The sequence below is a fragment of the Fulmarus glacialis genome, unplaced genomic scaffold (genome assembly GCF_000690835.1).
Source record: "Fulmarus glacialis isolate BGI_N327 unplaced genomic scaffold, ASM69083v1 scaffold11364, whole genome shotgun sequence".
Lineage (NCBI taxonomy): Eukaryota > Metazoa > Chordata > Aves > Procellariiformes > Procellariidae > Fulmarus > Fulmarus glacialis.
This window is the reverse complement of record NW_009208726.1, coordinates 49,014-62,373: the sequence shown is the minus strand read 5'-3', so window position 1 is coordinate 62,373 and position 13,360 is coordinate 49,014. Positions and strand designations below refer to the sequence as shown.

At 46.6% G+C, this 13,360-nt stretch overlaps 1 protein-coding gene across 1 annotated transcript in view; it reads right to left on the bottom strand.

Annotated features, from left to right (window-relative positions):
- The window catches only part of MGLL (monoglyceride lipase), a 63,345-nt gene that overhangs the window by 1,142 nt on the left and 48,843 nt on the right, over positions 1 to 13,360 (bottom strand). Inside the window, 3 exon segments of the mRNA XM_009576592.1 lie at positions 2 to 145; positions 6,108 to 6,197; positions 12,280 to 12,390. Coding sequence (XP_009574887.1) covers positions 2 to 145; positions 6,108 to 6,197; positions 12,280 to 12,390 — 345 coding nt within the window.

Below are 13,360 nucleotides of genomic sequence, written 5' to 3'. Positions count from 1 at the left end.
CGGAAGAGCCGTGTAGCACCAGGATGGGCAAAGTCAGCTTGGGCAGAGCTCGCTCGATTCTGGCAATGGCATTCATCAGCTGGATGACGAAGGAGACCTTCATGCCACCGTGGTGGACCAAGGGATCAGATGCATAAGACTCCATCTGGCAGGGAGAAAGAGGTAATTTAAGGTTAGCAATATTTCATGCAGAAAAGACAAAGCAGATCAGCCCGGCGGTGAGGAGTCTTTTCCCTTGGCTTGCACGGTCATTTCCTACTCTCTCAGGACATCCTGTCATCACAGTCAAGGTCGAGGTCTTTACTGTGGCTACCCAGAATGGCTCACACAACCTGGCTTACCCCATGCTGTGTGTTTCTCTCTTACATCACTAGAAAATATTCAAGCCAAAGCTCTTTCTGCAGGCAACCAACAAGTGCTGGACAAAGACTGTTCTTGTGGGAGCACCTGCCTGCATTTTTCTGCTCTGCCATGTCCTTCTGTCACTCAAAGGTGACAGTCTCTTCTGCAGAGGGTTCTTCAGACTGTGTTACTTGAAAGATGATGTTCTCCAGGTCCTTATCCTCTCTGCTGAGGGCTCAGATGTTCTTTTCTTTCACCTTCCCTCTCTGGGGATGAAGACCATGACCTACACCTACAGACAACGGACACATCTGGCTGCAAAGCACTCTTACACTGAGGGGTCCTCTCCAGGCGCAAAGAGTGCACAGACAAGGCAGCAAATGACGGTATTAGGCGGTAGGCAAAAAAAAAAAAAGTCAACAACTTGCTCAGCCAGACTGAGAGAGGATAAAAATGCACAAGAGCTGGTGCAGAAAGTTGCTAGGAACGAGTAGTTACCGCAGCAGGCAAATCTACAGTAAATATTTGTATACTGTACATGGAGACGGCCCACACAGCCACTGCCATCTCAATATTTGCCAGAATGCTTTGATTATGGGTTGGTCTCTGGCACAGCCTCCAGTTTCTCCCAACCCTGGCAGATGTTTATAGAAATGATGGTTATTTATAGGTTAGCCGAAAACAGTCTCCTCTCCTCGCAGGCAGTGGGGTCTGTTCAAATTCTCCCTCGCTTTGAAGAAATGTGAGGCCCTCTTGCTGCTGCACGTGCCTGCCCTGAGGGAACCACGGGTGGGAGGTGACCCACAAGGCCACCCCAGGGACATGTAGCTACGCGTAGGCGTAGGCACAGACACCCACCGCAGCAGGACAGCGAGGCCTGCCTGGTCCCCACCAAGAAGCCAGAAAGGCTTTGGGGTGGATTCTGCATTCATCTCCCTGTGAGATGAGATTATCAGGGTGGCAGAAGGACAGTACATGTGTCCTTCTTTCCCGGCTTTCCCAGCTGGAGGGATTAATTTGCCAGAGGGTGCGAAGCCAGTTTCCCTCCTCTTTATCTCGAATGTGTTGGGGCACAAAGCGCTGGAAACGGAGCTGGCAGCGAGGCATGCCGGTGCTCACAAGTCTTTCCCCATCACCTTCTTGCTTCCAGTCCCCACTATCTCCTGCGGCTTGAACCCATGGTTCCTATCCCCGAGTGCAGCAAGTGGAAGGAGTGGGTGGGAATTTGGGACTATTAGCGGCTGGCAGGCTTCGGTCCCAGCCCACAGTGCTGAAGATGGTCAAGGGGGTGAGAGCTGTAGAGCCACTCTAACTTGTGCTGGAGTTGGACCAAAGAAATTCAAGTTGTTGTAGCTCTCAGGGAGCTAGGGACCCTTGGATTCTGCAGAAGTTTCCAGTATTTGATTAAGGCCATCGTTGTGTTTTGGCCTCTGTGCAAGATTATGGCTACTCTGGAGTGAGGGGTAGTTTTTGGCAGAGAGACAAAGATAGAGGTGTCTCATCACAGCTCCTAATATTAGGATCTTATGTATAGTATCTCCCTTTCAAAGAAGCAAGTGCCCATGCACGCTGAGGGTTTGGAAAACACTGTTTGTAAGAGGCCACTGCAAAGATGAGATTGTGGTTAAGGTAAAAGGATCCACTCTTAAGACATGCCGAGCATCCTCTGAAGGCCCTAGGAAGCAGAGAGGCTGAAGAGCATGTCATCCTCTCTTGGCTCTGCATGGACCCTCCCAGCACCCGACCAGCTTGTGGGTGCAGAAACCTCCACCCGCATCCTCCATCCCCTGCACCGCTCAGCCTCTCTGCCCGCCATACCTTCCCTGCTCTGCAAAGTGCTTCAAAGGAGCAAGAAGCTGCCTATGCTTAGCAAGAAGCACCCTCTCGTGAACGTGCTCATGGAAAAAGTTCAGCTTTGACTTCCAAATCACCAACCGCCCGGTGTTGCTAGCTCTCCCATTGACAGCTGGGTGTACCCTGATATTTTCAGCCAACTGAGTGTTGACTTTTCGTCAGCATTTTGAGCAAAGCCACTGTGTTGCACTGGCTACTTAGCAACTGGCTCCAGCCTCATCTGGGAGTTACTTGTCTGGATCTATGTCACAGCGCTGCGCTAAAGCAACGCAGCTTTGAGATGGGTTTCTTTTTCTTTTTTAGTTGGTTTTTTTTAATTGAAGGCAACAAATGAGGGACTTTGCAGGGGGGGGAATCAGGAGGTGTGGGTGGATGGATTGACAGAAGTTCCCTTCCCATGGAGTAAAACAATGTTGATGGATTCATGTGAGCTGGCCCCCTCCCCAGCCCCATAAATGCTCAGAGAATGACCTAATGGGTTTCTTTCTTTCTCTTGTTCTTTTCTGAAAGAACAGGGATTTTTTAGCTACTGAGCAGCCAACAAATATTTTTGTGTAGATGATGGGAGGGGAAAAAATAATAACCCAATCTTAACCCAGATTGATCAGGACTTGCAGGGGAAGGATCCTGTTCCCAGTCGATGAACAGGAATCCTTGTCGGAGTTAATGTTCAGTGCATGGGGCGAGCGCAAAGCAGCGGCTTGCTGGGGAAAGAGGGAAAGACGGGGAATGGGCTGTGTATTCTGCAAGCTATAAACTGCAAACCCGGCAAGCCCAGAGCTCCTGTTGGCGCACCGAGCTGTGGGACAGCGGGGGCAAGCGAGTGAGGCTGTCCCCAGGAGAGCCTGCGACTGCTTCCAGCTGCGGTCCAGCAACGGCTCTGCACAGCCCGTCACAACAGCTTTTTTCTCTTTAAGTAATGCTAAGACAGAAGCCACCATCAGGGCTCCTGCTGCATTACGTTCCCCTGCTTAGAGGTCTGTATCTTGCCTTTGCATTTTGCGGAGCAATAAATTCATTTTAAAGTAATTACAGCCTCATCCTACGTGGACTCTGCAGGAACAAGACTAAAGTCAGTGGGACTATTCCACTGAATTAAATGATAAATAACAAAGATTAATGGGGTAAAGAGGTGCCTGCCCCTGTGATGTTACTCCTCCTTGGAATAACAAGACTGGGTTTTTAAGGTTGCTTCTTGCTCTTTTTTGTGTCTCTTGCATTTGATATAGCAAGCAGATCAAACAAACATCTCCATACCATCCTGTGTTTGAGTCCCTACACCCTGAGGACAGCCTGCTGGGAACATAAACTCATCAGGAAATTCTTGGATGATGTCCCAAAAATATTTCTAGAGAATAGAAAGTTGGTCTGGCAGGAGAATATGTTTAAAATATAAATAATGGATGTTTCCAGCACACTGTGTGCTTTGAAGCTGTGCGTCTTGGGTCCAAAAGGAGAGTGGAGTGTGCGCCAGAGGCAGCCAGAGGACCGAGATGCTGTGTTGTCTTCAGTAAGTGCCTGGAGCCTCAAATCCTGGTGTGTGAAGATGGTCGGGAAAGCGCTTTACATTGCAATCCACAGCTGCTATGTCAGCTGTGTGTTCACTTGCAGGTGTGCAGGCAGCACAGCAAGGAGGAGCTTCTTGTCTTATTTTGAAGACTACTCCATTATAAGCAGACTCTAATGAAGCAGACCTACATTTTTTATCCACTGCAAAAGGCTTCCCCTTGCTCCACGGAAAGAGAAAGGGAAGAGGAAAACCAACAATGCTCAAAGGAAGCTCTTGAGACTTCGAGCATCATAGAGCAGAAGGAGCAGCAGCAAATATTTGGATAGAAAGACAACACAATAGCATTTATTATAAACTATGTCCAGTGGTTGCTGTGGTGATTCATAACATCACCCCAACATCAAAATGCTCAGTCAATATTGTGCACCAAGTTAAGGGAGCTCACTGACGCTTTTCTAAATGCGTTATTGTTTGGGATGTCCCCACATCAGCACTTTTCTCCTGTAAAGCTATTTAGTGCAGCACCAGCATCTTCCAGCAGAGGATCCAGCTGTGGGAGGCGGGTGTATTTTAAACTGCTACCCTTAAGGACTGGCTGCAGCACAGAGTTCAAGTGCTGCACAACAAATCAGTGCAGAAGCAGGCAAAGACCCACGTCCCAGCCACGCTCACTCTTCAGGCAGGGGTAGCACCCTCAAATTCCTCTCCTCCTCCAGAGCACTGATTGCTTTTATCCTCTAAATATAAATGCAGAAGTGAAAACTTTCCTCCGTGTGATTTTAGTGAATTAGTTCTCTAATTTAAACCTTTTCTCTGAATTATATGCAACAAGTTATGGCAGCTGAATGTAATTAAGAACAGGTTTCTATAGCTTGACTGGAATCAGCCTTCTTCCCAAGTATGTATTTTGTGCAGCCTCATATGGTACTTAAGAACAGATGTCATACGGTGCATCAGTGGATGCAGATGAACTCGCTCCATGCTCGCCCGGACAGTTTCCTAGGACCTGCTTTGTCTCCCTTTTCTCAGCTCCTTGCACCTTTCCGCCTTCAGCCCAGTGAAATGTTATGCTCTGTTCACAGATAAGTAAACTGAAAGTCATTTGACCAAAAAACCTTTCGGCAGAGCCAAGAAACAACCCTGAACGGCTTGTGGCTTTTCTGGGAGACTCTTTGCATTCCAGTTTACTGAACGGGTGAGTCAAAGCGGTGGGATATGCCGAGGCTGAATGCACTGCACTCACACAGCCGCTGACATTGTCTTTGCTCCTGATCCTTTCAGCTTCAATTCCGATGCCGGTCAGGCTGCCTCCCCAGAGGAAAGCAATTTATTAACTTCTACGTAAGATATGAACCATTGCATGAACAGCAGGAAAAATGACAGCATCTGTCAGTGAGAAGCGAGCTGACGTGGGAGCACAGGAACAACTGACCACTACACCAGCGAAGCTCTCCTGCTTTTGACACACCCTTGGGTGCCATCTTCTATCATTCAAGTTGATTTCTGAAATGCACCAAGTTCTGGGTCCAGCCAAAGCGCCTTCGTTCACTGACAGTTCCTGTCTCCCTCCTTTCACTCCTTCCACAACAGTGAGAAGGAAAAAACCTCATTACGTGTTGTTGCAGCAGTTGCAATGATACCTGGTTTTGCCAGTGATGGGATGAACAGGCTGCAACAGTTATTACTAGGAGTGGCAATGAATGGGAGGAGAGTCCCACGCGATGGTGACATTACAAAAATTTCACCCTGGAACAGCTCCACGCACAGTCACAGTGGTGGAGCTGGAATTGGGTTGTTACAACGGCTGCTTCAATTGCAGCTCGTTTAAGTATTATTCTCGGGTGCAGCAAGAAAGGCTGTAGCAGAGCCAGCGTGTAATCCAGAAGACCTTGTAGCAAGGTCTTTGGGGCAAGCACGCTCTTTTCCTCTGTTTGAATGCGTTCAGCACAACATGGTCCTGGTTTGCAAGCAGAAAAACAAAATCTCCAGGACTGTAGGGTTTTGTGTGCTTTCACTGCAAAGAGCAGGGGTGGAAAAGTTGACTTCAGCAGTGTGTTTGCAACCCGTATGAGTTGGTTGTGCCACTGTAACAAGAAGTGGTGGTGCAGCAGAGACAAACATGATTCCCATATGCTTTCCACCGCAACCGTAGCACAGGTCCCTGTCATGTCTTGTGCCCAGAGCGGCTGCAGGTGCAAGATGCACCAAAGTGATGATTTCCCACAGTTTCTGCTATGGGCAGTCAGTTCCACTGACTTCAGAGATGTTTCACCTTTTTACACCAGCATAGATCCTGCCCTCATGATTTAGCGAAACACTTTTTTTTTTTTTAAAGAAAAACGGCAGGACTGGGATGAGATACCGACTATGCAGTGACTTTGAATTGCATTAAGGTTCTCACCTCTTTCTTGTTCCGGGAAATTGCATTTGGATCTATCGATCCCAGTGACAGGTTTGGGAGGACAAAGTTGAGCACTTTCGCTGCAAAAACCTGTGGGAGAGGAAAACAAGCAGTTAAAGAGCTAGTTAGAGCATGAGAGAGAACATAGAGGGCCAAATCCTGAGCTGATGGGAAGTTATATAGTTGAGAAATGACAGCTGACACTGGAGAAAGATCTGTCCTATATTCAAAACGTCTACCTTAAAGGGAGAGTGTTTAAACTGCCCCTGGGACCAAGGAGCGGGTGTGCTAATCTGAAATGCCGTCAGCTGTCTGTCCACACGCAACATCACAAATTCCTTGTACTTTGCCTTTTTCTCATTCTCAAGTTAATTTCTAAAAAGGCCTCAGTTAAGCACTTTGATAGGAAAAAGCCATTTCCAGCCCTCGGAAGGGCTGCGTTTTATTGTTTTACTGCCCTTTCTTTGCTGCCACAGCTTTGATTTCAGGCTGCAGTGCAGAAGTGATGTTCGGTGCAATTTCCAGTAGTTGCCTAGGCTGCACTCTTTTTGATAAGCATATTCTCCGGGGAACCTGTAAATAAACAACAGCAAAATGTGCATGCAGTGGCTAAGGAAATCCATTGCTCACTTGTCTCCTGGGAACGAAACACAAAAGCGTTCAGCAGCCCAGGCTCGAAACCGCTGGCAGAAAAAAGGGTAACATCTTTCATTTCAATAGCACTACAAGCACGTTGATACCAGGGTTCTGCTCTGATCTTTGAGAGCTGTCTTTAATTAAGTGATCACCACTTATGTCAGAAAACATGCAATTAGTGTTTGTTGGTCTGTTTTATGGCCCTTTCGTGTTCACAGCTAACACTTACAGGTAGGCTCTCACCTGTGTTCTCTGTTTCTGCTGATACGTAATCACTTCTGAAGCGCTCCCTGACATTTCAGGTCTCAGATGATACATAACAGAGTAATTAAGTTATTAGAGGAATAACACAAGGTTGAAGTCAAAGTCATCCAGGAGTGAAAGGCAGTAAAGACTCACAGAAGATTTGAGAACACGTGTGTACCTTGGGGTGGATGTGACTGGGAACCGGTGTCACTGTCTACTGGTACATTGAGCCCCTCACTGGCTATGACATCGTGTCAGCAAAATTAATTTCTACTGAGGTCTCCAGAGTTAGATTAGCAAAATAACATATCCACACCGATGCAGGTATGAGCTTCAGGAATGGGGTTTTCTGTGTTTTGTGTTAACTCCAGGCAGTGATGATTTGAGGAATGCATCTTCATGAACCCTAGGCAAGGTATGGACTCTGTGCCCTGACAACGCTGTAACAATTTTCTTCTCTGAAACCACTTAAGATGACCCAGATATATGCCAAGTAACTTTGGATACCTAGCTGAGGTATTTAACTCAGAACAAGTGTAATTGTCCTAGGTTTTCTTTACAGAGTATGGGGAGTGAGAGAAACACCTCCAGAACACCTCTAAGATCCGAATAATGGTCTGGAAGTGCCTGTCTCCAGAGATTATCACAACAACTAAGGCAATTAGGCTGCCCTAAAATTGGAGCCTGGGTTAAGAGCTAGGGTGAGTTCTTACGCCTAAAGATTGCTCATCCAAGAGGAAATACCTTGGCATGAGAGGTTAGCTGATGCTCTCTCAAGGTCTATTTAAAGTATTGGCCACAAGATCAATATGTTGGTATTAAGGCCACAGATATTTAGGTCCAAGATAACACACAAAAGAGTAAAAGATGGCAGGGTTTTTGGAAGATGGGGGCTTTGCTTACTTTTAAATTTGGCTGAAGAAGGAAGTTAGTTGACATACTCTCAAATTCCAGAAGACAACGTGAGTTTGATGGGGATTCTGCTCCGTGTCTGCTTGGTACATGTGTGAATATTTATATTCCCAAGGATCTGCAGTAGGCATTTTGCAGAAGCAGCATAAATTTGAATCTTCCTCTCATATGAGCAACAATACACCAGCCTAATGATATGCTGAAGGCTGGGAAGGTGCGACAAGGAAAGGAGAACTACATACATGCTCTTTCTCAGGCTCTTGCTTGTTGGAGACAGGCTAGACAGGCTTTTGTCAGATTCAGTATGGCCATTTTTCTGTTCGAATGATATATGCTTATCATCCCAACCCCACTGCCTACTGATGACCTTGCCTCCGTGACATGCTTTGGAAATGTTCTTGAAGTTTTTGCGCGTATCTGGAGTTTTGCCAAACTGAGTCACAAGCTGACTGCTAAACTGCCACAGAGATAGGGCTGGCTTCTGACCACAAGTACAGCAGCACGTACCGTCCTGGGGTGGTGATATCAGTGAAGTCATTTCTGGTGTTCAGCTGTACAAAAGAAGCACCAGGCCCTGTACATAGACATGTCAGATGTACTTACACACACATATATATACTCCCTGTGTGCATAAAATCTCTTACTTAGGCAGAGGCAGAACTAACCTTGTTCTATAGGACTGACTGTGCAAGGACTCTGCCACCATCCTTCAAAGGGTCTTCAGATCTGCAGGAAATGCTCCATTCCCTCCAACATGTCGTACACCCTCAAAATTCAGATGTAATTTTGATGATTCTTGGAGGCAAGGTCGTGGACAGAAAAATCAAGTTTTATGTTTTAATGAAAAATTCAGAAGGTTCCCCTGGGCCTTCACTGATTTTGCGAGCACTGTGATACAATTTGTGACGTGCCCGACTCTAATTAAAAGCTGTGTTGTTGAAGTGCTGGCTATATTTGATACAGGAAAGTTTATCTCCCTGCTGGTTCAAAGTGGCAATGTCGGTTCTCGAGAGAACAGCTCCCAAATGATCAAGAACGGGTAATGGAATGATGGGGATATTACTGGTTGGGCTGAGGATGACACTACAGAGCAGTGGTTATTAGAGCTGCTCAAGGCCACCGCAGGTGTGTGCATGCTAATGGTGTTCAAATTCAGCCCTTCCCTCTCCATGAGAAAGATCTCAGAATAAGATTGCAATAGATGGCTGAACATTGCCTCTTGACTGGAAGTGTAACTTGAAGCTGATTTCATGGGTTTTGCATTAGTTTAACTATATGGGTGCTTCGCAGTGTAGACGCTTTTCTTCTGAATGGAGCAACCCCTGTTCCCTGCACACCTCGATGTGCTTATTTCTCTCTCCCATGATCTCTGCTTGACAAACTGCTTGTGTGAATGCCCTTCGGTTCATTTCAGCTACAAATGAGCTGGATTAACAAAAATGTGGTGTTTGAACTGGTTAAGCTAGCCAGGTTCATTTGACTGAGCTGAAAAGTCTCTGGAAGAGACTCTACAGAGACCAGGTTGAGAGCAACTGAAGAGTGCTATCAGGGAGATATTGTATCAGGGATATGATTTGATATGATATGATCAAGGAGATATCAGATATGGTGTCTCCATACCTGGATACCAAACCACCTTATATATCTTTGTCTGAACCTGTTGACTAACATCTCTGCTAAATAGGACAGACCAGAGCAAAGCCTAAATAAGAGTTTTTAATATAATACTTTCTTCTAGTTTGACTATATCTTTAAAAACAGTCCTCTGCACTGTTACTGAATGACTGGGAGACCCTCAGGTTACTGGAACAACGTGATGTCCAGTTGGGTTGGAAAGCAACAGATCAGCAAGAGGCCAAATGGAAAACACAAAAAGCGAAGAGAGAATATTGTGTACTTAGTCTTTAAGTCACAGGCTGAGGGCTAGCATAGGATTAATCATTACGGAATATTTCCTAAGGGGTTGTCCTGCCTCCCCAATTTCAAAGCACTCAATAGCAGAAATGTAGTGGGAGATACTCTTTTACCCTTAGTCTGCTCTTTGCCAGCATGTGTGACTCCCGTCTCCTTGCATCCTTTGAAATGTAGAAGATTCAGAGCCCAATTTTGTCCAGATTAGTTGAAAAGAAAAGGGGGAAGGCAGCAAGATCCCTCCCTCTTCACTGGATTTGCAACAAGTAGGTTGATGCCTCTATCAGGACACAGGATTTATAGGGCTTTGATGAAACTGTGTTTCTGCAAAGAGCAGAATTTGATTTTCCCGCAGGTAGTCTGCAAACGCGCTGCGTTTCTGTTCAGCAGCAAGGGAAGGTATTTCTAAGACAGACTGAAGGACCCAGTGTGTAATCTGGCCCACTGTTATTGTTGCCTTGAGCCCTCGTTTGTTTAGGCCAAGGTAAATTCTTGCTCAGTTGGAAACTTCCCCAGCAAAGGGATGAATGCAGTGGTCCTTGGGAAATGGCCCAGGGCCGAGAAGTCGTACCAGCTCCAAGGGAAAACCAAAGCCTTTATGCCTCAGAGGCACAAACACCAATGAAATGTTTTTTGGCTCTCAGAGGAAAAAAAAGCACGCAAGTATTTTCAGCTCAGCTTTATGGGAAAAAGTGGCTTACGTGGGAATACTCTGCCTGTTTTCACTCCTTCCTCTTGAAAATACCTTTTCAATTCCAGGACTGATTTCAACTAAATTTGACAGAGCAGAAATATTTCAGGAATACTTAATTTTTTATCAGTTTTGAGATGCAACAATAGATTTGAAAGAGAAAGAAACTCACTGTGCACTTGTATTACTGCATGCGAGAGACTCTCTAGGAAAGAGACCGTATAAACACCTCCAAAATACTTCACTTAGAGATTAGGATTTCCTACACTGAAATAAAGCAACAATCTGGTACAGATCTGCAGGAAACCAGACAACAGTAATACTAGTTCCCACAGAACTGGTGAGTCCTTATTTCAGAAAGGGTTTAGCATCTAGCAAAAAGTATAGCTCTAGAAGAAGGAAAATCTTTCCATATTTTCCTTGACTCAACTGGAAATAGAAGGCTGACAGTGTCTCTCAGGTTCAGACTTTATGCTATTTTTTTTCTTAATATTTATTCTTTTTCCCTTTCCAAAGTAAGAAAAAACAGGGGCACTGGTGCTCATGGGACCCTTATGCTGAGTCAGGTATAGCCTCACCTGTGAAGAATCAGCTACCAGCCTCCTGAAAGCACCCTTTGGTGCTCTGACTCCTATTTAAATAAGTTTTCCTGGACTGGACGAGTTTAGGATTCACTTCCCCTCTGAAAAGTAGGTGGACTGTGGGGGAGGCACTTAGAAAGAAAATACTGACCGGAATCCAGGTGGTGCAGATCTCAGCCAGGTTTTGCATTTTAAGGCTAGAGGTTTTAACGCGTTTCCTTCAGCGGCAGAGTGAGGTGATTAAAAAGCACCTTTTGGTGCTCATAATGATTTGTGGGGTCAGTATATGGCTTTGGCTACAGCAGAAGGTGCAACAGGATTATACTGAAAGCTGAGGCAATCTGTTTCCTTTCTCTTAGAAGAAAAAAAGGCAGGAGAAATAGCTTAGAAGTAGATTAAAACAAGAAGCTAGCCCTAGGAGAAGAGTCTAGGGAAAAGGGCTAAAGGAACGAATCCTGTGGGAATGAGATGTTTTGGCTTTGCTGGTCCTTCCCTTTGCTTCCAGCTTCTTTTAGAATTGTTGTTCATTCTTTTAGAAATTCAGACAGGAGGGGAGAGCTGAGGGTCAGTTGCCTTGCAGAGCCTCCCTGGGGAAGGGCAGAGTGGGCAGACAAATTTGGATCAGAAGTAGCTCTGGAAGGGAGATGTGAATGGAAGCAGGGGTAAAGCCCAAATGCAAACTGAAGGAGATGGTCTGGACAAGCACCAGCCTCGGTACCAAGCCAAACGGGACGCTGCTGGGGCAGTGATGCTTCAGCTGGAAGCCTTCTTTAAGGCTCGTGACGGATTCCTGGGACTCAAGAGCTCTAGTTTTGTTTAGAAATTGGTCATGCCCCAAACACCAAAAATAACCCTGGCCTGACTTAGCCAGCAGCCTGTGTTGCAACTACACCAGTCTCTGTATGAGTCAGGAAGAAAACTGTAGGGGAGGAAAGGGAAAGGACGGCACTGTGTGGGCTGCCGCAGGGTCTGGTGAAGAAAGCACAGTCTGCTACCACCTCCCGAGGTAGCATCGTTCTCTGACTCTCATTTAAATAAGTTTTTCTGGACAAGTTCAGGATTCACTTCAAAGTATTGACTGGCACCCAGGTGGCACAGATCTCAGCGGAGTTTTGTGTTTTAAGGCTAGAGGTCTCAACGCGTTTCCTTCAGCAGAAGAGCAAGGTGACTAGGTGCAACGCGGGTTTGCTCTTACCTTGATGGGAGTGGCGACTTCTGGGCTGGCTACCACTAAAGGAGAGATTAACAGCATGCCTGAAAACTCACTAGGTCTCTCGCTAGCTGTCAGAATGGAGATGGCTCCCCCCTGCAACGCAAAATAACAGCCCACAGCTTAATACAGATGTCAACATCTCGTTTGTATAGCAATCACGTTACAGGTTTTTTACAGGAAGGGTTTTAGTCCAAACAAGCAAATTATTTCTGCCCCAGTGAAAGTGCAGGGTGGTCACCGAGGAAGGCTGGAGGAGTAGGGCACTAGAAGCGTCTGGGTTTTGCCGGGGAGAAGAGACCTGGTTTCTGCTCTCATGCTGTAAACCCTCACGTCACACTGAACTCAACTCTCTCTGCAGTGTCCATCAGCTCCCTAGGATGGCTTCTGTCCTCCTCAGTTAAAAGGACTAAGAAGAAAATGTCTGAAGTGGTAGTTCAGGTGGGACTTGAAAAATAAGTTGAGGTTCTATCAGCATGACAGACTGGTGCCGCATCAGGAAGATGCCGTCAAGCCGGGCTCGCTCCGTGCTTGTGGCACTGGTAGCCTGGGCAACGCAATGCTGCCATCCAGCACGCGAAAATCTTCACTAATTACTGGAAGTTAAATATTCTCCTCTTCAGTGTCCCCAGCCTCTCCAGCTCCACAGCGCCGTGCCCAGGGCCCGACAGCGAACACCCAGCCCATGGTTCAGAGCTGAACGCCTGCCAGGCTGAGCCCTCCCGCATGAGGACAGTGGCTGATGGCGTGAGCCGGGGGGACACAAGGGACCTGGCTGGCTTGCTCGGGAAAGTTTGCAGAGGATTAGTTGCCAAGGGGAATATTTGGTGATCTTCCACGCTGCCGGAGAACCGGGGGCTTGTTAAACAGAGCAGCAGCGAGAAGCATCCCAAAGACCTCGCTGGGAAATTAGCTCCTTGTTACAGCGGCTTTGGAGCGCAGCGAGCACTTCAGAGCATGCCATGCCTTCTTATGCAAGAGCACTTGTTCATCTGAGCATGGCCTGAATCCCAAAGTACTTATTCATTTTCGTCTCCACTGGGAAGGCAGGGAGAGCAGATCAATT